Source organism: Canariomyces notabilis (assembly GCF_033297395.1).
Source record: "Canariomyces notabilis strain CBS 508.74 unplaced genomic scaffold N656scaffold_4, whole genome shotgun sequence".
In the NCBI taxonomy this organism is placed as follows: domain Eukaryota; kingdom Fungi; phylum Ascomycota; class Sordariomycetes; order Sordariales; family Chaetomiaceae; genus Canariomyces; species Canariomyces notabilis.
Genome location: NW_027041826.1, coordinates 812110 through 839632, shown reverse-complemented (window position 1 = coordinate 839632; position 27523 = coordinate 812110). Strand labels below are relative to the sequence as shown.

Genomic DNA, 27523 nt, shown 5'->3' with positions numbered 1-27523 from the left:
ACCTATGCTACGACGTTTACGAGGTATTTTCATTTTACATACAACGCCGCGGCACAGCCGTTTAGGCCCCTGGTTGGAGGTTCAATAGGGTTCGGACGAAGGCGAGCTGGCTCAGGGTCATCTCGAAACACTGACCCTCGTGGTGCCGCTGCTTGCGTGGCTAAGCGCCGTCCATTCAACTTCACGAACTCCCGACATCACGGCGCTTCCGGAAGTTATTGAACGTCTTGATTGGCCGGACGCCGCATCCTTCATTCTTAACATCCGAGGCCACGTTCCTCGCGGCTACCCACGACTTTGAATTACCCACTTATAAAACCTGGGGACGAGTCCGAACCCCCCCCCTGCACATCAACGTTATTTGGTCTGCTCAGGCGTACTGTATCGGTACCTTCAGGCTTCGGCATGGATCCGACAACAACGCTTTTTACCTTCATGTTGTGAGTGTTGGATGAACATACTCATTTCTCTCTTACGCTTTCTTCTGCAGCCACTTCTTCAGAAAGTCCAACTCCGTTCGTTCCTTAGCCTGGTCTCGTGCTTTCTTTGTTGCTCGTCCTTCATCCACTTTCGCTAGATATCCACATACACATTCCCAACTGTTTATCCACTGTACTGTACGTTCTAATTGGATATTTATCGTTGAGTCTGTTCTCATAGTCCTGCTTCCGATCCAGAGTTAGCTTACTGCACTTGGTCGCACAATGCGTCTTGAGTGCGATTGTGTGTTCTGTCGTTAACATCCTCGCAGGCGTACCCATCCTTCCACCCGGTCAGTTCATCTCGTTGGGTCCTGGGACAACTTCTCCAGAGCGTATCCAATGGAACGAGACAGTCGGCGAGACCGTGGCCAATGGCGTGGCTGCTACACCTTCAAGGATATTGTCTGTGAGGGTGGTGCGGGTACGATACCAAGAAGGACTGGCGGCTTGAAAATGGGCCACACTTATTACTATTACGTGAGTAAAGAATTTACGTTGGACTAGGCCAGTCAACGTCCCGCTGACTTGGAACTCAGTATGAACTTGACGGGGCGTCCGAAACACACGATCCAACTCTCCCGTCTACCAATACCTGCCCGTATCTTCCTGGCCAGACTGTAAATACCCTCTGGATTCCCGTCGAGCAGTCTCTCAGAAAACGGAGTGCCTCATTGACCTCGCTCCGCGAGGAAGATTATAAGACCATGGATCCTGCGAGCAAGTTTGCCGCTCCTAGACCAGCACCAACTCCCCCAGAAACAACCCCCCGGATAGGGACCGCGCCGCTCCGCTATCAGCATCAAAAGCGCCCATCAAGGTCTTTGTCCCCAGGTTCCGTGTGGTCGTTCTCGCCCCGAAAACTTTTCAGTCGCAAATCAAGTTCATCTTCATTGAAAGAAACCAAAGTTCTTCCAGCACAAGACGAGCGGAGTGGCCATTTCCAGGGTAGTCGCTCCAGGGATATGTCACCGGAATCACTTCGGAAGTTCCTAGTGGATGCTAGGCCCTTAGCGGAGGAACCTGAGGCTAATGAACGGCCCGTTATCGTCATCCCTGATGATATCGTCGAGGAAAATGAGGATGATGACAACTTTGCTACATCCGCCGTGTCCGAGACAGTGGCGTTCACCGGGCTGGCCCCACCTCCGCAGCGAACCATCTCTCCCTCCCCAACAGTGGTCTCCTGTCGTGATGGCGCGCTATCCGTGATCGAATCCAATCTGCCAGTTCCCGCTCCACGGACACGTTCCCCTAATCTGGCGACAAAGCTCCAAATTGCCCAGAAGACCGATCGGCCGTCATATGTGCCGGTTCTTACCTCGCCTAATCAGCAGACCCCAGAATCCCCAGATGCCCACTCCCCACCCGGCTTCTACCTTTCCGAAGACGAGGAGGATGAAGGTGTCCTGTCGGGAAACGAGGACGAACTACCCCCTGTCCAGGGGATTACTGACACGATTGATGGGAAAGGCATTAATCCCTTTGCCAGGAACCTGAACGCTGCTCTCTCCACCTACAGTCTCCCTCGGACATCCGGCACGGAGGGCAAGGAAGGCAAGCGCTCTGCCGCTAGCCGCAGGTTTTCAGTCTGCGGTGGGGGACCTGAGACAGAGGACGTGACAATCGGCAATCCTACTGCTTCGCTTCTTTCTAGCCCAGGCGCCGAGTCACGTCTCGAAGACCTGGTGGATGAGTTGGGGTGGATGGCGAACATGATTCGGGTGTAACCACCCACACGAGTCTTTTGTTTTGATTCTGCAAACTGCAGCGCTTTTCTGGGATAGAAGGCTTCAGAGTTAGACTGCGCTTGGTATATACACAAGTGGAACAGGGTGGGCATAGATTTGTCTTTACCGTTTTGCATATGGTCCGGTCTGGTTCGGTTGGGCAACGAAGGGAATTGCTGGGAATGGCAAGAAAACACACATCCAGGATAGGGACGTCGGGACAAGCTATGATGGATTATGAAATGAGATGAACGGACGTCATCGGATGTGGATTGTTAGGGACATGTATAAACATATAAGTGCGATTGGATGAAAGAAGAGACTAATCAAACTCGGCGGTATATTTGCTATAGCAGTTGATACCTATTGAGTATGTGGTCCGGGTAAACCCAAGCTTAAGATAGGAGCCGTGGACACTGGCCAGTCCCTCTGTGCCTGCCCCGAGCCTGCTCCCGAAAACACAGGGCATCCGAGTCGATTTAGTGCAGGGGAGCTGACTTGCGGGAAACAGCTTTGCTACTAACGCGCTGGCTTCAAGATAGCGAGTGGCCTCTGAGTAATGAAGAGCAAGCTATTAGATAGAGTTTTGGGAATTTCGCCGATTGACGACAGGACCTACCGTAGCATTCGGAGACCAAGAATGACATTGTTCCCCTTGCTATCGTGTGGATCTGTCTATGCTCTTTGGTGGCTGTAGGGTGACATGTGACAAAATGCATAGGGATGCATATCCACAGTTATACCGCTTCATGGAGTGCATCTGACTACATACCTACTCTACACATGGACCTGACTAGTATGTACAGTGGCTAACCATGAGATGCTTATCAACGACTTGCTAGCAGTACTCCCAATTGCTCCCCCAGCAAGCCATGCTGTTGAGCGAGGTGCCAAAAGCGATGCTTGAATAGCCTCTTCCTCTCGGCGTGCGTGGTAGGAGGAGCGACAGCGCTAGGGCCGTCGCCGGTGCGCTCTTCATCTGCCATACCAATCTTACGCGCCGCTTCAACGATTCGCGTGGCAGCAGCGGCGTGCGTTCCGTCATCGTGCTTGATGACGGCTTTCAGCAGGTCGTACAGCGTCGAGAAGGTGATGTTGGTGCCCGAAACAAAGACTCTGTCAAAGATGGCCAGGGCTCGCTCCGTTTCGCCGGCTTGGCAGTACCCCTTGATGACGCGCTCCCAGAAGACGCGATCAATATCCTTGTTGTCGTGCAGACGCCGGTTCTCAATGAGTGCAGTGACAGCGGCCGCATCGGGAGGGTCTCGGGAGAAGTAGTGCTCCGCAAGCATCGTGTAGATATGTGACGTAAGCTCGAGACCGCGTCGCCAAATGTGCGCGAGGACCGCCTTGACAGGCTCGTTTGCCTGATCACCTCCCTGACGGAGCAGGAGATGCAGGATCTTGGCGTACGTCTGCATGTTCGCTTCAATGCCGGCGGATTTCATCTCGGTGAGGATGTGCTTGATTAGGGCGACCTGCTCAGGCGGGCCGAGGTGGCTGATGTCGGTCAGTGTGCCCTCAAGAATGAGAGTGAAAGTCGTGACATCGGCACTGATGTTAGCGCTCCGCATCGTCTCGAAGAGCGCTTCTATGGCCGCCATGTCGCCGCGACGGAGCAGAGGGCGGAGCAGCGTGTTGAAGGTGTAAATGTCGGGCTCAATCCCCTGCTTGGAGGCCCACAGGAGAACGTGTCTAGCATCACTCTCACGCCCAAGGCGGATGAGCCCAGCGAGAACAGCATTGACGGGCTCGGCGGTCGGCTGCACCGCGATGCACTTGTTGGCAGGCTCGCCGCGCGCAGCCCAGACCTTGACCATCTCGTCAAGTGCGCGGAGTCCGGCATCCGGGTCGCGGCTGGCAAAGAAGCCGTGAATCCGAGCGGTCCAGATGGCTATGTCCAACTGGGTCCCCGACGCTATCAGCTTATGCCAAACAGTTCTGATGCCGTCCGCATTGCCGGCCTTGGCACAACCTTGGAGCATCGAGTTCCACGTCTTGACGGTAGGCTTGATTCCAATGCGCTCCATGCTATTCCAGACATCCACGGCAAGCTCGGGTCGCCGTAAAGTCATATAGGCGAGTATGAAGTAGTCGAATAGCTCGGGATGTTTGACGAGCTCCTTGACGTGAGACTCATCGGGAGTTGCCGCAACACCCCAGAAGTCCACCCAGGCCTTTTTCAGGGCTTCCAGATTTCTGCTGCTAATAGCATTTCCAAGTTGGCGATGGACCGTGGCCCGCAAGTGGTGCGAGGGGTTCTGGGGAATTGAGACAGGCGCGAGAAACGTGGTACCTCTGTCCTTCCCGTACTTTCGGGATTGCATGTACCGAATATCCGGGAAGGCCTCTAGCAATGCGGAGAAGTCACTGGGCCGTGGCGGACGGGATTGGAAGATCAATGTCTTCATCATCCGAAAGAATGGGGCAGCTTCCTGTTCGATGGAGCGGGTGCGGTTGAATGGATCAATCAGCAACCTATAAGTGGCGTAGGCCGCCCACGTTGGCCTAAACAGTGTTGGAAGGGGATATTTGGGGAACATGGCTCCGAAAACCTGCCAGAGTGTGGGCCGACGTTGAGGTTTGTTGGTTGCGCCGGTACGGGGGGAAATGGATTGGCGCTCACCCTGCTCTGTAGGTTCGGCCGGGTCTCTGTTAGCCGAGGAGCTCTGCTCGGCAAACACATTCCAAGCTCCAACGAGGTCTCTCAAGAAGGCGTTGCGTCTGGCTATAGCAGCCTCATACTCCTCAATTGAGGCGTAATCGTTTGGAGATGGGCTCTGGCGACAGATGTGTTGGATGAGCTCCAATATAAGAGTCGCCCAGACGACGGGCCTGAGAACATTCAGCTCCAACATAATCTTTGTGATGCGGGTAACGCTTGGAAGCTGGGTGGATTCGAAGCGCTTTGCCTTCGCAACGGCCAGATTGTTGAAGAGAGTCGAGCCAACCTGATTTTTAACGACCTGCGGGACACCGGCCCTGATGATTTGAGGATACACGGTGCCTTCAAAGAAGGAATACGCAGCGTCCAACCCATCGCCATCGCGCTCCAGCATCGCCTGTATCTTGGCGACATCTTTCATGAGGTCAATGCTGGCCACTCCGGGGTCAGCGCCTGTGCCTCCTTGTGCATCGGACGCCCGATTTTGCCTCTCGACGATGCTCTGGAACATGTTCACAGCGGAGGTGCGACGGGTGGCCGATGTGCAACTTTGAGCGGGCAGAGGGGTCGGTGCTGCTGTGACGGCCCCGTTGTCCGAAGCCTGGCCAAACGCGGCCATTGAGCGCGTGTCCCAGCGTTCATCGTATGGCTGAGCCTCGTGAGGCGCGGTATTGTAGGTGCTGTAGCTCGTGATTCCAAGGCGGACCCGTGTCCTTGACGTTACAAGGAGCCGGAACTGGCATCGCAGGCAAACACTCCCTAGATCGCGCATAGTCGTCGTATCCGGGTCAATTCATCCGAGGACATGTGCACATGGCGTATTGTACTTGTACATGGATGCCACGAGCAGCATCGGTATGGTGGCCGTTCTGAGAACTTGCTGCCTGAACCAGCTGTAGCTTTCAAATGCGCTTCCGTTGTCCGTCCGCTGTCGGCGAGCGGTTGTTTCACGATTGCCGCTTGAGTTGACGTGATGGGATTTTTGTGAATACGAAGTACCATTCAGATTTCAGAGCGAAGTCCAAGCAAGCCGTAGCCTGCAGGCACTGGAACCACCCCACTTACGATGGGGCCCGTGTGGCATGTGGCTGGGTGATTGGATAGAGATGTTGTGTAACAAAGCTAAAGGTTTCGTGTAACGTTACTGTACATACACATACATCAGGGACGATTTAGTCATAACTTACTGTCCGTCCTCGTATGTACGTCATTTCAGGCGGTCCCTTCCAGGTCCTGCCATCTAAGATCGTGCAATGAAATTATCTTGAAGGGTCCAGACACATCCGTTTCTCAAGCTAACGGGTCATATCTGTGTGGCATCAAGGAATCGAACTAGCATCACAGCGAGCACCTAGCGTTATCGGGGCGGGGCCAACAACCATGACAACTCTGGTTCCCCGCAAGCCATACACGGACGAAGAGCTTCGCAAGCTCTACCCGGAGCGTCTGAAGCTGCAACTGGTGCAGATATTGATGCGCCATGGCGAGCGAACACCCGTCTCGGCACGCTTTCAGAATACCGGTCTGCAGCCCTTCTGGCCATATTGTTCCAGCGTGCACCAGATGAAGTCGGCCATCTTGGCCGCCAGCGACTCCTCTTCTACTGCCGGCCAATTCGAGACATTGAACTGGAAGCGCCGTCTGGAGACCTTTGGCGACAATGACGAGCCCGTTGTTGCCAGCGGGCCCAATGGCCAATTGGACGACGTCTGTGACCTGGGCAGTTTGACCGATCTTGGCCGGCAGTCCACCTACAAGCTCGGCCTCCGCCTCCGACAGCTCTACGTCGACCGCCTGGGATTCCTCCCTCCCACTATCAAGTCCGCTGACTTCATGTACCTGCGTTCCACCCCGATCCCACGGGCCCTCGAGTCTCTCCAGCAGACCCTTTCCGCCCTGTACCCGCCGTCAACGCGCGAAGCGGGACCTGACGGCCGATTCCCCGCGCCGACCATCCTCACCCGTACTCCCGAAGAGGAGACGCTGTACCCGAACGATGGCAATTGCCGCCGCTTTGCCGCCCTGTCCCGTGCCTTTGCCCAGCGCGCCGCAGAGAGGTGGAACCACACGCCGGACATGGCATACCTGGACCGGCTGCTGGGAAAGTGGATGCCGCCTAACACCAAAGTCGCCGTCGACTCGCGTCCGCGGCTCTCCGGGATTTTGGACACGATTAATGCCACGCTTGCGCACGGCCCCGACACGAGGTTGCCAAAGGAGTTTTACGACGAAAAGGGCAGGGACATCATGGAGAAGATCGCAGTGGACGAGTGGTTTGCAGGTTACAAGGAGTCCAGGGAGTACCGGATGCTCGGTATGGGGGCCTTGATGGGGGACGTGGTTGGGCGGATGGTAGGCAGCGTTGAGCAGAGCAATGCCGACGGGTCGCGTCTGTTGCTGCAGGCGAGGGGCCAGGAGAAGGATGATCGTATACGATTCGGCCTGAGCGGGTGCCACGACACCACGCTTGCTGGGGTTTTGGCTAGTCTCGGAGCCTATGACACTGACCGGTGGCCGCCGTTCACGAGCCACATTGCGATTGAGCTGTTTAGGGACTCCAAGATTCCGGCACCGGCTGGCGAAGTGTTGCAACAGCAGGGCGCTTCCGGGAGGAGCTGGTGGTCGACGCTGTTCGGTTTGGCGGCACACCCTGCCAGCAGCGGAATTAGGCGAAGGCCTACGCCCGAATTGAGCCCCCAGGAAAGAGGAAAGCTGGACGGCTACTACGTGAGGATACGGTACAACGACGAGCCTGTCACCATCCCAGCGTGCCGGATGCCTGGCAATCACCTCGAAGGGGAGGAGTCGTTCTGCACATTGGCAAGTAGACAAAGCCAGACACTATGACGACTTTGATCAGCTGATGTAGTGAACAATAGGTTGCATTCAAGGCCGTCGTCGACAAATTTACACCAAAAGACTGGAAGCAACAGTGTCTCATGAACAAGGACCAGCCGGCAATGCCAAGCGGGGAGCCTGAATGGGCTGGTTATTAAGGGTCTCCCCGGCAGGTTATGATTCTGTTGGGATGCATTCATTCTCGGTCTTGGATTGGCCTCAATATCTCACCGTGCATTGTGTACATACCGTTGGGTACAACCACCTTTAAGTCTAACTTGCATCGGGATCCTACATAGAATTAAGATAGGTTGGTAAATATATACACAAATAGATATACACGTATAAACGTCTTTATCTTTACATGCATCGATGGGTAAGAGCAGCTTATCTGCACAGATGTCACTACTACAGCAGACCCTGCTTTGTTCAGTCGGTTTGTTTCAAACTGCTCGGTGGGGCGGCACCGGGCACCATGACTACCTTACCGGTAGCCTCTGATGCACAGGATCAGGCATCTTGAGCGGCTCCAGACCAGGTGTCTGTTGGTAAGGTCTCCTACACTAACTATACTTTCGCTGCAGCTTTGCCGGTTCTCGATGTCTCATATCATGCATGATGGCATCAAAACCAACACGATTGCAATGCATATCCTATTGCGACTTCCGGTGCGCACTGCCATGGCCATTCCCGTTCCCATTCCCATTCCCATTATCTTCCTCCTCAGGCTCGGGACTCGTCCTTGGGCTAACGTCTCCCGGGATAAACTCGTCGAACCGATCGGGTACGGGGGCTGTTTTGGGCACAAAACGCACTCTTACCCTCCTGACCCCTCTCACCTTGGCGCCGACTCTTGTCCGTACTGCCTCTTCTAGCTCGCGCACGTCCTCGACCGTCCACAAGCTCGGCACAGCCAGCTCCAGATCAATGAGATAGTTTTGCCCGGACTTGATGCCTGTCACGTCGCGCAGGTCGACTTCACCACCTTGCGATACGCCCTCCAAACTCTTGGCCACCTGCTTCGAGACAGAGTGCCGTACCTCTTCGTCGATCGACCGGTCCGCAAGTTCGTAGAGCGCTGACAGCGTGTTGGAGAGGCCGGCGCGTATCACCAGCAAAGAAATGAAGAGCCCGCCCACCGGGTCCAGCCACGTGGCGTCACGGAGGAAGTTGGCGCCGAGGATGGCGAGGAGAGCGACGATGCCGGTGAGGGAGTCGACGCGATGATGGACGGCGTTGGATGCGAGAACGGAGGATTTACGCTCGCGGGCCACTTTCATTGCTGTGATGGGGGGAAAAGGGCAGAGAAGGTCAGCTTCGGAACTAGTGGGGTAGGAGAGGAGGATAAACAAGGAAAGGGGGCACGTGGGCGACGTACTGGCGTGGTACAACCACTCCTTGACCGCCACGGTACCTGCTGCCAGCCAAGCGGCGTGTATGCTTGGAGCTGCACCGTGGCCGTGGCTGTGTCCGTGATGATGACCGTGGCCGTGGCCGTGTTCCAGGATGGCGGCAGCGGCTTCCGGATCGAGCATGAAGTGGGCGTACAGCGACTCGCAGCTGCTCATGCACATGAAGAGCCCGCCAAAGAGCAGCATGCTAGACACGCCCAGCGACCCTAGACTCTCCACCTTGCCGAAGCCCATTGGAAACTTTTCGGTTGGCGGGCGCAGGCTCCACGAGACTGTGGCCAATGTGAGCACGTCCGAGGCGAGATCGGTCAGGCTGTGCCAGGCGTCGGCGATCATGGACTGCGAATTGAAGGCGTAGCCGCCTGCGCCTTTGACAATGGCCATGCCTAGGTTAGAGTAGAGGCCAATGCGGGTGATGCGCACACCAGCATCTTTTTTATTCTGTGACGTGAGGTAAACATTGCCATGGTGGTGATGGTGGTGGTGTGAATGGCCGGCATGGCCTCGAATCTGGGTCCCTGAACCCATGGTAAGGATGCGGTTGACGAGGGCTTTGGATCTTGTTGTTCCTGCTGCTGGTGCCGGCACTGTTATAGACGGGGGTGACGACGACGACGACGACGACGACAATGCGGGGTGAAACGAGCGACGTATACGGTTTGTAAATGCCCGGCAGTCGGGGAGTGTCTGGTAGATCCGCACGGCTTCGGGTTGTGGGTGATGTGTCCCTGGTGGGCTAATAAATGGAGGCTGATGGCTCCGTGCCCTTCTTGGACGCAGACGTGACGCGGCAGGCGTAACAGAACACAGGCGCTCCAGAGGGAGCCCTGGGCCTCGCCTGCACCCCAGCGAAGGCATCAAAAGAAATCTTGGAAGGGCTGACGCGGAGTTATATGTAGGTTACTGTATTCAGAACGGAACGGGAAATGCGGAAATGGACGAGTACGACAAGCTCAAACAGGCCAACAAATGAGTGTCTCCGGTTTCTCGTCAAGAACGGAACGTAAAGAGGTTCGCGCGCCCTTTCCCAGGTTGTTGAATTCCCCAGGTACCCGACTGCATGACTATGCACATCCAGAACATCCATGGGATCAAATTGGAACTTGGAACCGCACAGGCGTCACTCGGGAATCGCGGCTATAAGGGGCACTTAGCTCAAGTAGCTACGCCGGCGGTGGGCACACTTTTGTGCTTTGAAACGCGACCGACATCGCACCACTTTCTGCCCTCAGTACGGAGTACCCTGCAGTTGCAGATGTCGTTGACAACTGAAGCACTGCAGCAGATGCGCAGCAGTGCCGCCTGCAAGGAGCAGAGAATTCCCGGCTAGGCCCGGAATCTGACTGGCAGTGACTAGGGACCGTGTGCACGGGCCATCTGCTTCTTGGAAAATCGTCCCAAGCAACTTCCACTCGATTCATAGATATTTCATAATTCATTCGGGTCAATCGGTGAACTTGTTCGGTTGCTCTATTGAACAAATGTCTGGACATGATGGTCGCAGCCTCCCACGCCACAGCACCCGAGAATCACAAATTCACAACCTCTCGACCTCGTCCAGGTTACTACAGGCTGGGTGCAATAAGGGGGGTAGGTGGAGCAGGTCGCGCTTGAGCGGGTCGAGATTTCCATCGAAGCAACCGCGTCGTTCAACGCCCTAATAAGAAGCGACGACTTCAAACCCCTTGAGATAATAGAGATGCACCCAGCTCCAGTCTACAGTTATTAACAAAGGCGCCTGATTGAGCAGAGTACACGTAGCAACCACTCAATTAAGTCCCTGGCTGTCGAAGAGAATATCGGGTTGCACCCCTTGGTTCGTCTGGCGTACATACTCTAGAGGCTCTGTAGAGCCTCGTTGCATCTGAGGAGGTGGCAAGCATTTCCATTTCGTCGGTGTGGCGGCCCCATTTTGATATGGTGGGTCGAAAGGATCGAAGCGTCACCTCGACCCGCTAGTAGTTGAAGGGTACAATACATACAGTACGGCTCAGCATCACGCCTGGTAATAGCAAACATTTCCTTGCGCTCAACCCCTATCAGGCCGTCACAAACGGCAAAGGATTGGTCATCTCGGACTGCCTTCACAATCACCAACAGGCCAGGGACTGCCAACGATAATGCGCAATCCTGTAATTCGGATTCCTTACACGGAGCTCTTCCCACCACCAACCATAATCCCGCACACAGCCCGGTCCCTCCCTGGCGCCGTTGCGGCTCTGCAAGAATTCCTTCACGCCCCGCCTCCGCGGGACCTACCCGCTTCAACTATCATCCTCACAGGCGCCGGACTCTCGGTGGCAAGCGGCCTTGCGGATTATCGGGGCGTCAACGGAACTTACCGCGTCAATAAGACGTACCGCCCCATCTACTACCACGAGTTCCTCACGAACCACGAAGCGCGCAAGCGTTACTGGGCCCGGAGTTTTCTGGGCTGGACGACGTTGAATAAAGCCTCCCCGAATGCCGGGCACTATGCGGTACGGGATCTAGGCCGGCTGGGCTTGGTCTCTGCGGTCATCACCCAGAATGTGGACTCTTTCCATCCCCGTGCGCATCCCGAGATTCCAACGCTGGAGTTGCATGGCTATCTAAGGTCGACAGTGTGTACATCATGCTGGAATGAGTTTCCCCGAGAGAGTTTCCAGAGAGAGTTAGCGAGGCTGAATCCCATTTGGGATGCCTTTTTGCACGAGGCCGTGGCCTCTGGCGCACTCGAGACGGAGGACCCCGACGAGAAGCGCGCTCGGGGTATCAGGATGAATCCGGATGGCGATGTTGAGCTTCCGGAAGCGCCGTATACCACTTTCCGATATCCTGCCTGTCCGAAGTGCCTAAGCAGCCCTCCCTACCTGGCGGAAGGAAAGGCAGTGGTCGAAGTTGATGACGATGGTGCTTGGAGCCCGGCTAGTAATGCTGGTATCCTCAAGCCGGCTGTCGTTATGTTTGGGGAGAGCATCCCTGCGAAGATCAAGGAGGCCGCCGAGGATGCAATCGACAAGGCTGGAAGGGTTCTCGTCCTTGCCACCTCCCTTGCGACGTACTCCGCGTGGAGGCTGGTAAAGCGCGCCAAAGATAGGGGGATGCCAATTGCCATTGTTAATGTGGGCGGGGTCAGAGGCGAGGATGCCTTCTTTGCAGACCTACGTGACCCCCAAATGGGGAGTTTAGGAGTAAGGGTGGAGATGTCCACAGAGACCCTGTTGCCGGCCCTCTTGGCACAGCTGCGGCAACCCCGGTTCCAAAGGGCCGAATCTCGCATGGCTGATGGCTCGTCCGAGCAGAGCGGTGCTGCCGTATTCAAGGACATGTTGTCTTAGGGCCGTCTATAATAACTCTGACAACAGAAATCCCTCAGAAGAAACCTTTACTTGCGAGGGTGCTTTGTGCTTCCAACCGTGCGGTCTCTTGTGCCGGAGGAGCAGTAGACCCGTAACTCGGAGCCTGAGGTGACTCTGGCTGTTTTTTCCTCTGCTTCATCGCAGTCTCCCCGCGCTCAATCTCCTTCAAAACTGTTCTGTCTCTCAGTATATCTCCCAAGAAAGGCATTACTTCCAGGACTGCAAACCTTCTTCCCACTCCAGTTCCCTCTCCGGGTCACCGGTGCCTAACACCTTCTCCACATCCACCTTCTCGCCCCGTTGCAGCTTCTCCACCACCTCACGGAGAAGTCCAATCCTGACGTCCGACTGTCGTGTGAAGGTTGCGAAGTCTTTCTTGAGCGCAATCATCTGGATAGACATGGATCCAATAAACAGAAATATGACAATGAAGAACGTCGCAGGATTCCACTCCTTGGATTTGGGCTTATTCCCCAATTTGGAGCCTCGGGCTGATGATCGCAGCGGTTTGGGAATAAGTCCTTTCCAAAAGGATGGCTCGGCAATAGAGCTCATTGTGCGCCCACCAATGCCCAATGACCCCCGAGCCAAGGGAGTTTGGTGCAAGGCGGCCATTAGAAGTCTTCGTCGGAGCAGCGTGCCTCTCATGTTGGCTTGAGGGGGTGTTGGTATCTTGAAAAGTGTGCTCGTTGGAATGATGTGGGAGGAAGAACACGGTGCTGACATTTCAAGCAAAGTTGCAGTTTGATTTGACAAATGCGACAGCCGGTAGGTAGAAGACTCCACCAAGCAGTTGCGGTTGTACCGTTGTACGTACGTCGTACTGTGTAACCAATGGTTGGGCTGTTGCCCGGCCAACCAAAGATGGCTTTTCTGGCGTGGAGAGTCAATACAGTAAGTTACCTCGTACCTAGCATTATCGACGGTGACGGACGGTTAAGCCTTGGCGAACCAATTCGCTGGGTTCGACTCTGCACCTGCCCGTCTCGATTTCCATCAATTGAAAGCATAGTGCCTCATACATCTCATCACTGCTTTTTACTTGGGCGTTCATAGTCCTGCTGTCTTTTGGATAATGTCCTAGGATTCGGCCATGATATGATTAAGAATCAGCCCATTAGACATCTTCATGGATACACCGCTCGCCCAGGCTGACGCTGTCCGCAGCGCAGTCTCGTCCGTCGCGACTTGCTCACCGACGACCTTGGCCTTGCTCAAGAGTCTGCTGCTCCTCAAAGACGATGCGTCAGCGGCTGCGAATTCGACGCGATCAAAACCGAACACGGTCGCGAGAACGGCGTCAAAACGCGCAAAGCCCACAAATGTCCGCGCCGACAGCGCCTTGTCAATACGCGAAAAGGCTACGCTTGCAACACACGTCGTCAATGCTACACTCAAGGCACTCGGAGAGGCTGCGAGGCCGAGTCCGATCCCCGTGTCACTCGCCGACCGAACAACCCAAGAAGACCTCGTCAAGGCGGCAACGAAGAACGGACTTCGGCGATCGAGTTCGATGCCCATGAGCCCTCTACAGCCTCGCTCACTAAACCGGCAGTCCACCTCTCCCGTCGCTGCGAAACATGCCCGATCGCCTTCAAAGCCGGCAAACAACACAAATATACTCTCCACCGTTGAGTGCGCTCGCGTCGCCTTGACTGTTCTTCGCCAGCTATCTGCCACCGGCAAGATTTCGCTTCCGGAGCTCCAACTCGAGTCTGGCATGTCGGCTTTAGTTGGAAGGCTGATTGCCTTGGGCCTTCACGAGCAGGCGGTGAATGAGCTGCGCGTTCTTACGAGGAGGTTGCAGGGCACCACGGAGTCGGGGCCAAAGAAGTCGACCAAAACAGCCGGTAGCGAGTCAAAAAATGCTGCCCACTCTTTCTCAGATCTCCTTGACTTCAGCACGGTGAAGGCCTCTGGGCAGCTGCTTTTGCTGATAGTCACAACCCAGATACAGTCGTTGCGAATCCTGGCATCGACTAAAAAGCCGACAGCTATCGAGGCCGCGTTACCTTATCTTCAACCAGACCATGGCTCCTCACCAATTAAACTTCTCCTTGCAGCAGCGGGGGAGAAAGGAGCTGATGTCGAAAAGATTGCCCGACAAATGGAAACCGTCGCTCAATGCCTTTTGTCCCTCACCCCCAATGTGTCCAGCAAGGATGACAGCCTAGGGCAGGAGTCCCGACTTAGCGTCTCTCCACAGACTGCCCTGCTGTTGCAGACATTCGCACTGGAAGCCCGGCTGCATTGGTGGAGGCTGGCCAAGCACAAGGGAGACACTGAGAAGGATGTCATGGTTCCAATGTCGAGATGCCTGGGCGCCTACATCCGGAGGACTTCGCAGAATCCAAAAGCCAGCTATGCCGCCTGCTTGAACATGTTTACCCGGGTCTCTCAACAGCTGCACAGTCACGAGCTGCAACTGCCGAAAGGCTCTAAACTCCCTCTTGCTAGCATCTATCAGATGCTAGTGACCCTTTCCCGGGACGCTCATCTATTGTCAGATGCCGTCTCTTGGGCTGCCAAGCTCCGCGAGGCAGTAGATGCAAAGGCGGAATCAATCGCAAAGACCTGCTCTCTGACAGCACAGCTGCTTTCTCTTCATCTGATGCAGCCCACAAAGTATCTCTTGAGTGACCAACTTCTTAGAGAGCTCGTCGAAGGTATTCAGGGTCCCCTGCGTGGGGACAGCGTCGAGCTGGACGAGCTCTTGACCAACGTCTGTGCTGTCCGCAAATCAGCCATGAATATCCTCTTCACCCTGGCCAAGTCCAACAGTACTGAGAAAGTCTTTGGACCATCGCCAGTCGTCAGGGACCTTCTCGAGACATTTATTCTTCAGTGTCCTCGATTCTGCCTACGTTGGCTTGGTAAACCCCCAGGGCCCAAAGGCATCACCAAGGACTATCTCAGATATGAACAACGACGGCGGCTTATGCTGCAATATCTTCAACATATTCTGGACTCGGCATTCGTGACCATCAGGACTTGTTTGGATCAGGGCCGACTGTCTTGGGACCTTGTGGATTCTATCCTCAGCGACTGCACCACACTCCTGGACTACGCGGGAAGCCCAGCTACGCCCGACCCTGTGACGTCCCCCTTCGTCAAGATTTCGCATTTCTATTACCTGCAATACAGTTCCTTGCGCCAGCAATCAACTGACCCGAAGGACGCAGCCCCACTGCGAGCCCTGCGTCGTTCCGTAGAATGCGTCAAGAACCGGCCAGGCGCGGAGAAGGAAAAGGCTCAGCTCACTTTAAAACTAGAACGGATGGCTGACGTCTGCAAGACGATGGGCAAGGGAGAGGAGGCTCTTGGCGCTCTTCAAGCAATTCGGGCAAGCTTGTTGGAGGACGGTGTGCTGAAGTCGATCGCTAATTCCTTGGACACCGAATCTCCCGCCACCGCCTGGAACGGTAGCGAAAAAGCCGAGGCCCTTTCTCGTGCCCTCCTCTCTATTTCAAAGATGGAGCATGCGTGGGTTGACTGGACAGTTAATCTTCCCGAGCCGGAGCGGGCGGCCGCATTAGAGCACCGCGTGCGGTTTATCCTGCTGAGAGAAGGCATGAAAGAGCCCCAGGTTCTACTCGAGCATCCCGTCGTGGACCAACTGCTCCGCATCTACGTTCCAAGCCGGTATCCGATTCGAAGACTCAGGGTGTTGCTCACCCTACTCTGCTCCGCGCTTGGGAGGCTGGACAAGGCGTCTGAACTTATTTCAGTCACCAAAGATGCTGCGCAGCTTGAAGACCAGGGCAATCTCGGCGAGGATTCAGGTTTGGCTACATTTCTTCCGCACATGAGGACGCTTTATACCTCGCTAGCCGCAGCGGTAGATGCCTATTGCGACAGCGACGCACTTCAGAAATCCATCTACGCTTGGCGGAACATGATCGAGACATGCCGCGACCGGGCGATGTTGGAGAAGGCAGTCGATGACTTGCCAGGGCTCTTGAACTATCTCCAATCCGTCGCCGATTTTCTCCGCATGAAGGGCAGGGACGGTCTTCTCGCCGACACTCTTGGACTAATGGCGGACATCGTTCGGGTAGCAGACGGGTCAAGAGCAGAGGACATCGTGCAATACAGTTCCTGCTTGGCTCTGCAGTACACCAATCTGGGCCAGTCGTCAAGGGCCGAGCAGGTCTTTTTGAAAACGCAGGAGTATATTGGGGCTCAACTGCGAGCAGAGACCCTCGCCCATTTCCACCTTACTTTCACCGAGCATAATCTTGCAATCTGCAATTTCAGACTAGCAGAAGATCACCTCTCCCTAGCACAACATGCTTTCAAGGCCGACACTCCGCTTCAAAGACATGGCCGGGCAGAGAGGAAGCGACTGGTAGCAAAAGCTTGCTACTTGTACTCTGTCCTTGCTCTTGAGCGTGGCGACTCGCACCATGCGCTGGTCTATGCTCGAGAGAGTGTCCGCAATCTCTTTCAGGATTGGGTGAAGCTGGAGTCTCGGCTGGCGCGAGGGACTGCGACGAAGCAAAGCCACATCGAAGATCACAACATTGACATTTCTGCCACCGAACTCACCGGAAACACAGAACGGCAAGGTCTAGGCCCTGAGTATTGGAGGCTGTTCTACGCCTTGTACCGCAACGTATTCTGGCTCTCTTCAGTATACGCTCACATAGGCATGTTCCAGGAGACTATGTACTACGCGGAGCAGGCCCTGAAGATGGCCCAGACCGTCAGTTCCGATTTCTATAACGCACAATGCTCCGCATGGATTGGATCTCTACTCTGGCGAGCCGCCAAGGCTGAAAGATCTCTCGAAATGCTCCAAAAAGCTGCGGCTCTCCTTCAGAATGACGACCACTCCTACTCCTCCGCTACTCTAGCCTGCCATTTGAGTTCCATGTATCTCTCCCAGAATGACCTGGAAGGAGCAGAACTCTTACTCGCCAAGGCTGAGGCGATTGCGCAGCAGCTTGCAGCGATTCCCAGCAGTCTACTTGCTGCCGAGAGCGTGTCTGAGGTCGCAGTAGTCGAGGACAAGATTGCGAGGCTCCAGATTACCGACAAACCCCCAAAAGCTGCCCGCAAGACCACTAGGCAGCCATCAGTAAAGAAACAAACGAAGGTGCTGGCCACATCGAAAGCAAAGGGCACCGTGACCCTTACTCCCGGGCGGTTGATCGAAGATGCCCAATTAGCCAAGCTCAAATCGTCGATTCTGGTTCAGAAGGCTGTTTCCATGCTCAGTCGAAGGGATTGGGCTGGGGCTCAATCGGCTCTCGGAGAAGCCACAGCTGCGTCAAAAGCGTCTAGCCTCCTGTCCATGCGCCAAGTTGCGATGGCATCTTGCCTGTTGGGTATGAGTTTGGAACAGATGGCACAGGATCCCGTGTTTTCCGTTATTCAAGACTCCACAATCTCCTTCCCTGCCCTCTCCGGTACCGATAAGATCGCACTGGCACGTTCCCCAGCGAAGGCCGCCTCTCCTAGGAAAGTGCGAAGTGCCGCCGCTGCTGGTCAACGGGACCCAACTTGCGAGACCGCGCCCCGACTCTACGTCGAGAACTTACGTGAGGCTCATGATTACCTCCTTCAGGCACACTCGGTAGCAGCCTCGAGTGGCGATGCCAGTTACATTCACAAGATATCCGGCATGCTCCAGAACGTAGGACTTTTCCTTACGGCTGTTTCGACAAAGTCAAAAACGACCACCCACTCCGCCCAAACGTCTTATTGTGTCGAGTTAGCACGGAATCTTATTTGGCACCGAGAGCGGAAAGCGATTCTCCAGGAAAAGAACGCAATCAAAAATGACGGGACAGAATGGCCGCCAGCTTTTAGTTCGGCTGCATCGAGGAGGTCAAGTTTGGGGTTCACGCTTGACTTGCACAAGGTTCAGAGGGATTACATTGACATCGTACCCAAAGACTGGAACGTGATTTCCATTTCTCTCAGCGAGGGCAATCACGATCTGTGCATAACCAAACTCCAGGCTGGACAGACGCCCTTCGTCCTCCGCCTGCCACTGGAGCGAGCGAGTTCCCGCGATGCAGACAGCGACGTCTTTGATTTTGAGCAAGGTCGCTCTGAGCTGCTTGATATTGTTAAGCAGATCAACAAGACATGCCACGACTCCAGGGACATGAGCGTCAAGGGGGCCAAAAGTGCATGGTGGGCCGAGCGAGAAGCGCTAGATGAGCGGCTGAGGGCGTTGTTGGAAAATGTCGAGCAAATCTGGCTGGGCGGTTTCCGCGGAATTTTCTCGCAGCACGTCCGACAGCAAGATCTGCTGGGAAAGTTCCACAAGGATTTCTTGGCCATTCTGGATAAGCATCTCCCTTCACGTCGACAAGTTCGGGGAAAAAAGAGCAAGGCGGCGCCGAATCTGAGAGCAACTCTCGACACCAACATCTTGGATCTCTTTATCGGTTTGGGCGATGCCACCAAGCCGGATTCCGACTTTGATGATGAGCTGAACGACCTTCTTTACTTTGTGGTGGATATTCTACAGTTCCATGGCGAGCGCAACGCATATGACGAGATTGACTTCGATTCGATGGTGGTTGAGACGTTCGACGCTCTGCAGGCCTACCACTCGGCGGCCAAAACAACCGATAACTCATCCTGCTCTAGATTCCACACCGTGTTACTTTTGGACAAGGCGCTGCACGCTTTCCCTTGGGAATCCCTTCCTTGTATGCAAGGGCTCGCCATCTCGCGCATGCCCTCGCTAGCTTGCCTCCGTCGTCTCATTCTCGACCAACAACAACAACAACAACAACAACAACAACAGACCTTGGTAAACAACAGCAAGACCTGCGAGGAGGATGAGGCCAATTCTGGGGTATCACAAGAAGGCCATCACATATCCCTGTCCCGAGGCACTTACATACTCAACCCTTCTGGAGACCTCACTTCAACGCAATCCACCTTCTCCCAGCCGCTCGAAACTCACGTGCCCCCGCCATGTTCGTCCTCGTGCGGACGGGATGAACAAGCACAATGGAAACGTATCACTGGCCGTGCACCAAGCGAAGACGAGTTCTCTAACGCCCTCACCGGTTCGGACATTCTGCTCTACTTCGGCCACGGCTCGGGCGCGCAGTATATCCGTTCCCGCACCATCCGCCACCTGTCTCCGCGCTGCAAAGCCACCGTTTTACTCATGGGGTGCTCCAGTGCTGCGCTGGTTGAGGCCGGAGAGTTCGAACCTAGCGGGCCAGTCTGGAATTACATGCTTGCTGGCTGCCCAGCCGTGGTGGGGACGCTGTGGGACGTGACGGACCGGGATATTGATCGGTTTGCGGGCGGTTGCTTGGAGCGGTGGGGCGTTCTGCCTCGAGGGAGTGTCACGAGGACGGAGAAAGGTGAAGAAGGAAGTGAGAAGATGTCGTTGGTGCAAGCAGTTAGGGAGGCTAAGGCGGATTGTAAATTCCGATTTGTTACGGCGGCGGCGGTGGTGATCTATGGTGTTCCGGTTTATATCGATAGAGGGTGAGCAGGGACGAATGGCATTACCTGTTGTAATGGCTGTCTTGTTCTAGAACTGTGCCGGTTAGACGGCAGCCAAGAATTAACTTGGTGCTCGAGCTCATTAATCGAAGACCAGTGCATCCTACTTCGTAGTAGTCGGAGAGTTCTAACTTCTGTGCGAAGACACGGGCGTTGCGGGATGGAGTTCGTCAGTATACTAGTAGTCGTACGAAGTACTTAGGTACAATACCAATGCGTTCATGAATCTCGATAAGAATGTGCATGATTGCTCTCAAATCCCTTCCCAGGAGTAGTTGAGCACTCACTGAGAATGACAAACGATGGCTCCACAGATTACACGCTACGAACATTACAATCCCTCCCTCTCTGGTTCGCTTGTTGGCGCTCAACCTGGAGACAGAGTCAACCTTAGAAGTCAAGACTCGGGCTCAAACAACCACTCCTTTCATATACAGGAGACTCGGAGTAACCTTAGAAGAATACGCTGACTTGAGATATTACTCGATGTTCTACTTTCTTGCCTTGCCAACTCAAGTCCATTGTCGCGATCGAGGAACAGTTGTGTCAGCGAAAGCTACCTCTTTCTCTCCCTGGCAGCCTGAGTAGTAGGGACATAAACGTACAGTACTCCGTACCTTGCGGGTTATCAAGGTAAGGTCAGGTAGCTAGGCAGACTACACAAATTAGCTCCATTGTCTTTCAAGAACTACAACTGAGTTGGCTTATATTAGCACTTTGACCATAAAGCTCCCATAGGTATATTATTGAACTTATTGAAAGCACTTTACTTTCACAGTCTTTTCCGCCCAAGCTGAGCACATAGACAACCTTTGACTGTACTTAGATACTCTGTACAAATATGGATACATGGCCCAAACCTTGGCGTCGGAACAAGTAGAGTCCAATTGGTCAGCTTGGCGCTTTGTAGATTTGTAGGGATTCTAAGCTAGGGTGGACAATTGTGGCAATACCACTGAACCAATGTCACGTAAGGATGAATCCCGCTCACTCAGCGGCAACGTACATAAGCGCCGACTCTTACTGCATGGCCAGAGGTGAAGGAACTCCAAACAAGAAGCGAAAAGGAAACCGAAACTGACGGCTGATACTAAGGGCAAGTACTACTACTTAGTAGCACTACGTGGAGTGGCCTCTGGGCTAGGGTCTACCGCCGTATGAGATGGCGCCAACGGTTCGAAACGGCAACTTGAATAAGAACAGATCAGGGCTTATGTCACCGAGTTCCGGGCCAACTGGGTGATGGAATGTACAGTACTTTCTGTCTCCTGTTGTCGGAGGTAGGACCCAGAAAATGCGGTATTACAATCGAGGCGATCTCGCCCTGGTCCTCGAACGCCTCCGGCTTCCACAGAGCATTCTGCGTCCGTTGTTAGGCCAGCCTTGACACCTCATGCAATGCCCTGCAGTTTCATCTGCAGATACTCTCGACGCAGGAAAGGGGGTTTCATTGGTCCAGCCGCCCAACATGCCGAGAGGCAGCCATCTTGATTCTCAACCGGTCCTCGCTCCAAGGCTACAACACTCGTCCCCTCCCTCCCATCCATTCTTTGCTCAGGTCATGACCAGACTCAACACATGCTCTCTTGACAGCTCCAAGATTCTACCGACCTGTTATGGCTGACCCCATAAGCTTAGTTGGCCTGACCGCAGGCCTGGTGTCGCTGGGCCTGCAGGCGTCCGGGGGCATCGTAAAGTATCTCGACGCGTTGGAATGCCGCGAGGAAGACATCGCCTCTGTGCGACAGCAGAATGCCTCTTTGGACCAGGTATTACGCGTGGTTGGAGAGGCGATATCCCGAATTCTGCCCGAACATCAAGCATCGACCGCAGCAGTGCAGGCTTCTCTCGACACATGCAAGAGGCAGTTGAACGCTCTGAATGCTCTTGTCGTCAAGCTTGCTGGTTCTGACCAGCCCGCCCCCGCCACTGGCACTCCGGTGGCCAGAGTCAAACGCCATGGCACGAGACTCCTTTATCCGTTCAGACGTCAGAAGATCGAGCAGCTGGCGGAGCGGCTGCGCGAGTCCAATACCGCTCTTCAGCTCGCTCTACAGGCTCTTAGCATGTATAGGACCCTACGGCCATTCCCCTTCATCTGGCATGATAACTTATGGTTTGACATGTGGCAGGACTACGACGCAATCCCTCCAGTCGACTTCTTACGCCATCTCCTCCACTCTTGTCACCTTGGACTCCAAGGTCACGGCAATGAGCATGCCTCTACAAAACCTCCATGACGGTCTTCCCTCTCTGCAAACACAGCTTGATACCATGGAGTCTCTCCTCAGGCAGCTGGTCGCTGATGCTCAGCGGCCTTCAGCAGAAGCTGCCCAATATGTGTGTTGCCCAGGAGACCTCACGGGGATGACTCCAAGCTTACTTGGTGATTTCCAGCTCTACTCAAACGAGATCACTGGCCGATTAGTTAGAAAGCCGGATGTCCTGAGGAAGTTCTGCGATACTGCTAGGGTGCCGAACCCCAGCTGCAGCGGTCTGACGTTCCCAATCACTCGTGGGAGAGAGCAGTTTCGCAATATCGTGTCGTCGCTCACCGGAGGCCGCTTCGGTTGTTCCTGCTGGCCACTCACCCTGCGCCAACGCAAGGACATCGTCTGGGGTTCATTGGCCGTCCACTTCGAGACAAGCGCACACGAACATTCACCCGGATGCCCTTTCGCTGGGGCGATAGACAAAGATCGAAAGCAACACCTTCGCGTCGAGTTCACCGGATTAAGGCGCCTACTCAACGTGGCTGTTCAGTTGTCATTTGCAGCAAAATCTGGCGCCGGAGGGTGGAGTATCAGCCCAGACTTCACCTACTATCCCACCGTGGATGAACATAGCGCGCCGGCATTTCGGATCTTAGAGTGGTTACGGTATGCGACAGTGATGAACTGGAGACTTGGCGAAATTCCGGACCAGTGGATGACTACCCTAGCCGCTTCAGCAGTGGCGAAGCTGGTAGTGTTATTCCAGTCTCGCAAAGCGTCTCCCCTGGCCGTTGACTCCAGGAACCGGTCCTTGGTGCACTACATGACTAATATTGTTGGTTCAAACCTCCCATACTGTGTTTCAGTTTTAACGTCCTGGAGATGATATGATGAACTGCTTGAGTATGGTAGTACTTTGCAATGCTGATATCGTTCCAGATATGCAGGATAGGGCCAGATACGAGAAATTGGGAGATTCTGCTCGAAGTCCTGAATTGCTTGGTTGCCTATGGGGCTCCAGCACACGACTATGATTTGGCTGGAAAGTGAGTCTCCCACCTGGCCCAGCCGCTCTTTCCACTCACAAAGCACTTCGGCACAACCACTAACTCAACACGCAGCACACCGCTCGTCGCAGTCACCGACGACTCGCCTGGAAGATGCGTCGTCGTTGCAGATATCCTTCTTCAGTCGAGCAAAGATATCGGTCCGGCGGCTCTCAACCTAGGTCCTGCACCACCCGGCTCCTCTCGTCCGCGTCCGATACGAAATGTTGGCAACTTGGTGAAGGTCATGAGTCGCTCGGCCAAAGTTGCAGAAGGTTGGTTGTCTTTCCTATTCCTCCAATCCTACACTCGTAAGTAGCGGCTAGATGTCGGTAGATGCTAGACAACTGACGTACCTTACCTTGTCTTACAACAGCGTACGGATGCGGCCCTTTGACTTCGGCAATCCTAGCCCATGACCTGGGGCAAGTCGAACACTTGTTGAAACATCACCCAGCCGTCATAAACGAGCGAAATATATTGGGTCATGCACCCCTACATGTTGCAGTACCAAAACCTTTATGCTTATCTCTCCTAGTACGAGACTCATCCGGCTATGGAGCACTGCTCAACGAGCGTGGCCCGAATGGCTGGTCTGCCTTAGAGATGGCCCTGAGGCTCTCGGGGTCGCATTGTCGAAATGGGCGGCGCCGCCAAAGATGCCGAGGCTGCAGGTGTGCCCGGAGTGTGACTATCCTTCTCCAGGCTGACTGCGCCGTCCCCATGCTTCCGCGATCTGTCTTGGCCGAAGCTTCTTATCTGTGCAAGCTAAGGTACATACGTCACATGAAAAACAGGCGAGAAAGGCTCAAGCGACTTGGTCTTGCCAACCTCTCAACAGCCGAGTCTCGGGAATTGGGCCTTTTGGATCAACGAGTTTTGGATTCTTTTGCGCCACAAGTTGTCCGCCTCCTGCAACAACGTGGTATTCACGTCCCAGCGAGCCTACTGGTCGACATCCCAGACCCGTCTCCCCAATCAACGTCCGTTGCCTCGTCTACAACCCCAGCTCCTGGTGCGAGCCCCATTGGAAATACGTCAGTTCCTCGGTCCGTCTATGAAGAGCTCAACGATGTCCTCGACGCTGAGCTTTTCTTGCGTCTCGGTTTCCGGGACACAGATATCTTGCAGCATGCCCACCTGTACTTCCCTACAGACTCGTTGGATGATGTACCGGGGACTTTAGGTCCACTGCCGGGGAGCGCTATGGAATACATGCATTGGCTTGCTGAGCATGGAGCAGATTTCATCTCTCACAAGCTCAGGTCCTTTGGCTCAGGCCGGGGCTGGTTTGCCGCTCATGCTACATTCTCAAGAATCGGCGAGAGCTTGACCGACTGGACCAACAAGGCCTCTCCACTACGGCTTCCAAACACCGCCATCTGCAGCTGGATAAGGGAGCTTCATGCCGTGGTGCTCCGCGCTGACATGGCTGACGCCTGTAAATGCAGGTGCTCGCTTGGAGGATGCACCCCGCTGAAGTATCTGTACCTGGGGTTGCGAAACTTTTTCTCTACACCGCCCGATAGAGACGATGTGACCGAATTAGGCTTGATATGTGCCAAATACCTCGAGAATTTCTCGGCTCATTATGAAGCCAGACACCATGCCGAGGCAGTTCGACACTTCACGTTCGAGGCGCTAGCCCTTCCCCATACATGTACCTGCTACGACGCTGTTGTGCTGTTCAGAGAGGACTCCCAGGCACGAAATTGCCAAGACTCGGACGAGATCGAGGACGAGCATGCCCATGAGCTAGAAGTTTTCGAAGAGTTGGTGCGTGAGTTCGAAGGGAACGTGCGCACCATTCTCCAAGATACAGACCAAGCCATTCCTGGTATCGTTCACTTCTGGAAACAAACTTGGGTTGACCGGGTTTGTGAGACACTAGAATACCTCGAGGGTGGTGATTTGTCAGATGGCGAGAAACGGGCAGCCGAAGAGATTGGAGTGGTGTGGCATGAGCCTCAGTCTAAAGTACGAGAAGAGAAGAGGCCTGTCAGAGAGCAAGCCAGGAAGATGGAAGAAGAGGAAGGCAAAGGGGGCAAAAACCCCTTCCGCGACGACACTTTGGAGTATTGGATATATCAACTTGAGAAAATCGCGCCGAATTAAGACAAGAGGATGCCTTTGTTCCCGTCACATATCTCACTCGTTGATTTCGGCATGTTCCTTGTGATCCAGACCATTTAAAGCCTTAGAATCGGTATGTACTTGGTGCTCGGGTGCTTGTGGACATGTGTGAGAATGGTCCACACGGATGAATAGAGCTGTCAAAGGGCTGCAGATAGAACCGCTACCATGAGACAGACGAAGGAGAGAATACATGTAACGATAAAATGGACCGGGGAAGTTGTCCGCGTGTCTGTAATCATGCTGGACTCATCGTACATCTTGAGTTGGCATCTGCACCCGTCTACGTTGTACGGATACGCTAGATTCCTCGCGTTTGACAATCGAGCCTCGAATGGACCAACACTGGAACTAAGGGTCCGCGACGAGAAACTTGAATGTAACATGGGGTATAAATTAGCCTATTGGCAACACCAGGATGGGGGCCCAAAAGGGCAGGATAATTGCAAGGGAAGAGCAACGAAGCGGGGAGAGAGAAGCATCTGCTCAAGTCGTCGTGCTTGGTAGGTAGTCATTGCATCATTTTAACAAGGTGCCTTACATACCTTATATATTGTCTGGCTTCTGTTGCCGATTGGCAACGGTTTGCTACCACTGTATGCTGGCTGATGTTCAAGGGCACCCCATACTCGGTTTAACCCAGTGTCAGGGTGTCCCCGGATCAGCCCGTTTAACCTGCCAAAACTTGCCCAGCTAGTGGACATTGTCTAGACCAGGCAATTGCCATCGTGACAGCGGCTGGAGCCGGAGAATATTGACGAATGCCACAGCCGACACAACCGGAATGCATCCGAGAAGGCAGGCCGGTACACTAATCCCGAACCTGGCGGGTAGGGTGTGGCTGTATATACCATCGGATGCTCCTTAGCTGGCACTGCCAGACCTAAGTGTTATGTTTCTGACGTCTACCTTGACAGGCGATCCAGGCTGGCGGGCAGAGAGGCACACACACGACCAAAACCTGCAGCATCTCGAAGTGAGATCCTTCGAGCGGGCTATCGAGCTTCTCATTGAATGGGGCAGGCTTCAAATGGAGACTCTCGTCATGTTTCCTCCACGTTTGCTTTGTCGGTGCATGAGTTGGGTGCATCACGGGGGATGGTTGGTTGAAGAAGACCCAGGCATAAAAGTACCTAGATGGGTGATGGGATTAGCAGCCCATCACCTCGTACATGAAGTCGGCCTGCCATGCATAGACAAAAGATGCGAGCTGTAAGCCAAGCCACGGTGCCCAATAAGACGGTCTTGTAGATGGCTCTTCTGCCGCACCTTACAGTAATCGTTACATGGGCCGCTTGACATCAGCGACATTAGCTCCAGGCTCTCGCATCGCCGCTCGGCCTAAATCGTTGATCCGGGATTTGAGGTGGTAATGGCTCGGAACGGGGTCGCAGCGGTGGGGCGAAGACCCAGCCGTTGGTCGGCCTCAACCCTCCCTGGGCACCTCGGCGACAATGCACTACAGAGGACATACCTAATCTGGGGTAGCAGTCGGCGCGCTCGACAAGCACCTCGCCTACCATCCCGATTCAAGGAAAGGATATGTACATAGCGCTTAAAGAGCTGTAGTGTGTACAGCCAAGTACCTGCGCTCTTCCCTCCAGTCGCGGATAATTGTCGGATAGACGAATCAATATGCCGATTCGGAAGTTGCAAAGAGGACGGATCGAATCGAGCCGCGTTGGCGCTCCACAGACGGCTCGCCGTTTGGGCATACATAGCCGGGTTTGGTGTCACACAGCGTATTGCTGACCATGTTCAGCAGACTGAGCACAGGGACCAACGACAGGTCCGGGTCCTCGTTCTCATTTCTGATGCAGGTGAAGGTTAAGCGCGAAGTGCAGGGTAAGAAAGGGCATTGCGAGCATTGCCAGCCGTACGTAGGCATGTGTTGTATTGTACGGCCCAAGTAGGTATCCGAGGCAGCGTCGGCGAGAGTGTTGTATATAGAGTATGCACTACCCACCTAGATAAGCTACCTTGGTTTGTTGGCCTCAAGTTTGGATGTTTGACGCAGCAGCGGCATGTCGCCAACGACGTTCGAAATGTGTGGGGAAGCGGGGCTTACCTGTTGGCTCGAGCTTTGGTTCCACTCAGGGGGCCAACTCTAAAGAGTTGGTGCCAAAAAAACCGGACATGCCAAAATACCCGGACAGTAACGCGTTTAATTGCCTACTTCCT

The 27523-nt window shown here is 54.4% G+C and overlaps 8 protein-coding genes across 8 annotated transcripts; 5 read left to right on the top strand and 3 right to left on the bottom strand.

Annotated features, from left to right (window-relative positions):
* Positions 1-405: 405 nt before the first annotated feature.
* N656DRAFT_703704 (uncharacterized protein) lies at positions 406-2209 on the top strand (the record flags this gene model as incomplete). The annotated part of the gene is made up of 3 exons (XM_064811114.1): positions 406-440; positions 836-959; positions 1019-2209. 3 exons carry the CDS (start codon positions 406-408, stop codon positions 2207-2209), a joined length of 1350 nt encoding a protein of 449 aa, XP_064672772.1.
* Positions 2210-2940: 731 nt separating this feature from the next.
* On the bottom strand, positions 2941-5878 carry N656DRAFT_776290 (uncharacterized protein). Its single transcript, XM_064814609.1, has one exon. It carries the CDS (start codon positions 5644-5646, stop codon positions 3037-3039), a length of 2610 nt encoding a protein of 869 aa, XP_064672771.1. The 5' UTR covers positions 5647-5878; the 3' UTR covers positions 2941-3036.
* A 191-nt stretch (positions 5879-6069) lies between these two features.
* N656DRAFT_835218 (phosphoglycerate mutase-like protein) lies at positions 6070-8058 on the top strand. Its single transcript, XM_064818744.1, has 2 exons — positions 6070-7698; positions 7794-8058. Exons 1-2 carry the CDS (start codon positions 6255-6257, stop codon positions 7868-7870), a joined length of 1521 nt encoding a protein of 506 aa, XP_064672770.1. The 5' UTR covers positions 6070-6254; the 3' UTR covers positions 7871-8058.
* N656DRAFT_776287 (uncharacterized protein) lies at positions 8002-10401 on the bottom strand. Its single transcript, XM_064814608.1, has 2 exons — positions 9091-10401; positions 8002-8994 (listed from the first exon to the last, which is right to left on the bottom strand). Exons 1-2 carry the CDS (start codon positions 9980-9982, stop codon positions 8366-8368), a joined length of 1521 nt encoding a protein of 506 aa, XP_064672769.1. The 5' UTR covers positions 9983-10401; the 3' UTR covers positions 8002-8365.
* Positions 10402-11244: 843 nt separating this feature from the next.
* N656DRAFT_766460 (SIR2 family histone deacetylase-like protein) lies at positions 11245-12444 on the top strand (the record flags this gene model as incomplete). The annotated part of the gene is made up of 1 exon (XM_064813479.1): positions 11245-12444. The coding sequence occupies one exon, from the start codon at positions 11245-11247 to the stop codon at positions 12442-12444; it is 1200 nt and encodes a 399-aa protein (XP_064672768.1).
* A 228-nt stretch (positions 12445-12672) lies between these two features.
* Positions 12673-13113, bottom strand: N656DRAFT_704201 (uncharacterized protein; the record flags this gene model as incomplete). Its single annotated transcript, XM_064811160.1, has 1 exon — positions 12673-13113. One exon carries the CDS (start codon positions 13111-13113, stop codon positions 12673-12675), a length of 441 nt encoding a protein of 146 aa, XP_064672767.1.
* A 281-nt stretch (positions 13114-13394) lies between these two features.
* Positions 13395-20166, top strand: N656DRAFT_776284 (uncharacterized protein). The gene has a single exon (XM_064814607.1). The coding sequence runs from the start codon at positions 13595-13597 to the stop codon at positions 19934-19936; it is 6342 nt and encodes a 2113-aa protein (XP_064672766.1). The 5' UTR covers positions 13395-13594; the 3' UTR covers positions 19937-20166.
* A 1400-nt stretch (positions 20167-21566) lies between these two features.
* On the top strand, positions 21567-25324 carry N656DRAFT_704392 (uncharacterized protein; the record flags this gene model as incomplete). Its single annotated transcript, XM_064811175.1, has 7 exons — positions 21567-22018; positions 22083-22290; positions 22348-23036; positions 23129-23209; positions 23285-23484; positions 23640-24196; positions 24275-25324. 7 exons carry the CDS (start codon positions 21567-21569, stop codon positions 25322-25324), a joined length of 3237 nt encoding a protein of 1078 aa, XP_064672765.1.
* Positions 25325-27523: the final 2199 nt, after the last annotated feature.

Bases quoted from the DNA above. Each gene is read 5' to 3' on its own strand.
- N656DRAFT_776290 (XM_064814609.1), bottom strand. From the start codon at position 5,646: ATGCGCGATCTAGGGAGTGTTTGCCTGCGATGCCAGTTCCGGCTCCTT.
- N656DRAFT_835218 (XM_064818744.1), top strand. From the start codon at position 6,255: ATGACAACTCTGGTTCCCCGCAAGCCATACACGGACGAAGAGCTTCGC. The intron at 7,699-7,793 runs GTAGACAAAGCC...TTACACCAAAAG, and splicing joins GTCGTTCTGCACATTGGCAA to ACTGGAAGCAACAGTGTCTC.
- N656DRAFT_776287 (XM_064814608.1), bottom strand. From the start codon at position 9,982: ATGCCTTCGCTGGGGTGCAGGCGAGGCCCAGGGCTCCCTCTGGAGCGC. The intron at 8,995-9,090 runs GTACGTCGCCCA...CCCCCATCACAG, and splicing joins GGAGTGGTTGTACCACGCCA to CAATGAAAGTGGCCCGCGAG.
- N656DRAFT_776284 (XM_064814607.1), top strand. From the start codon at position 13,595: ATGGATACACCGCTCGCCCAGGCTGACGCTGTCCGCAGCGCAGTCTCG.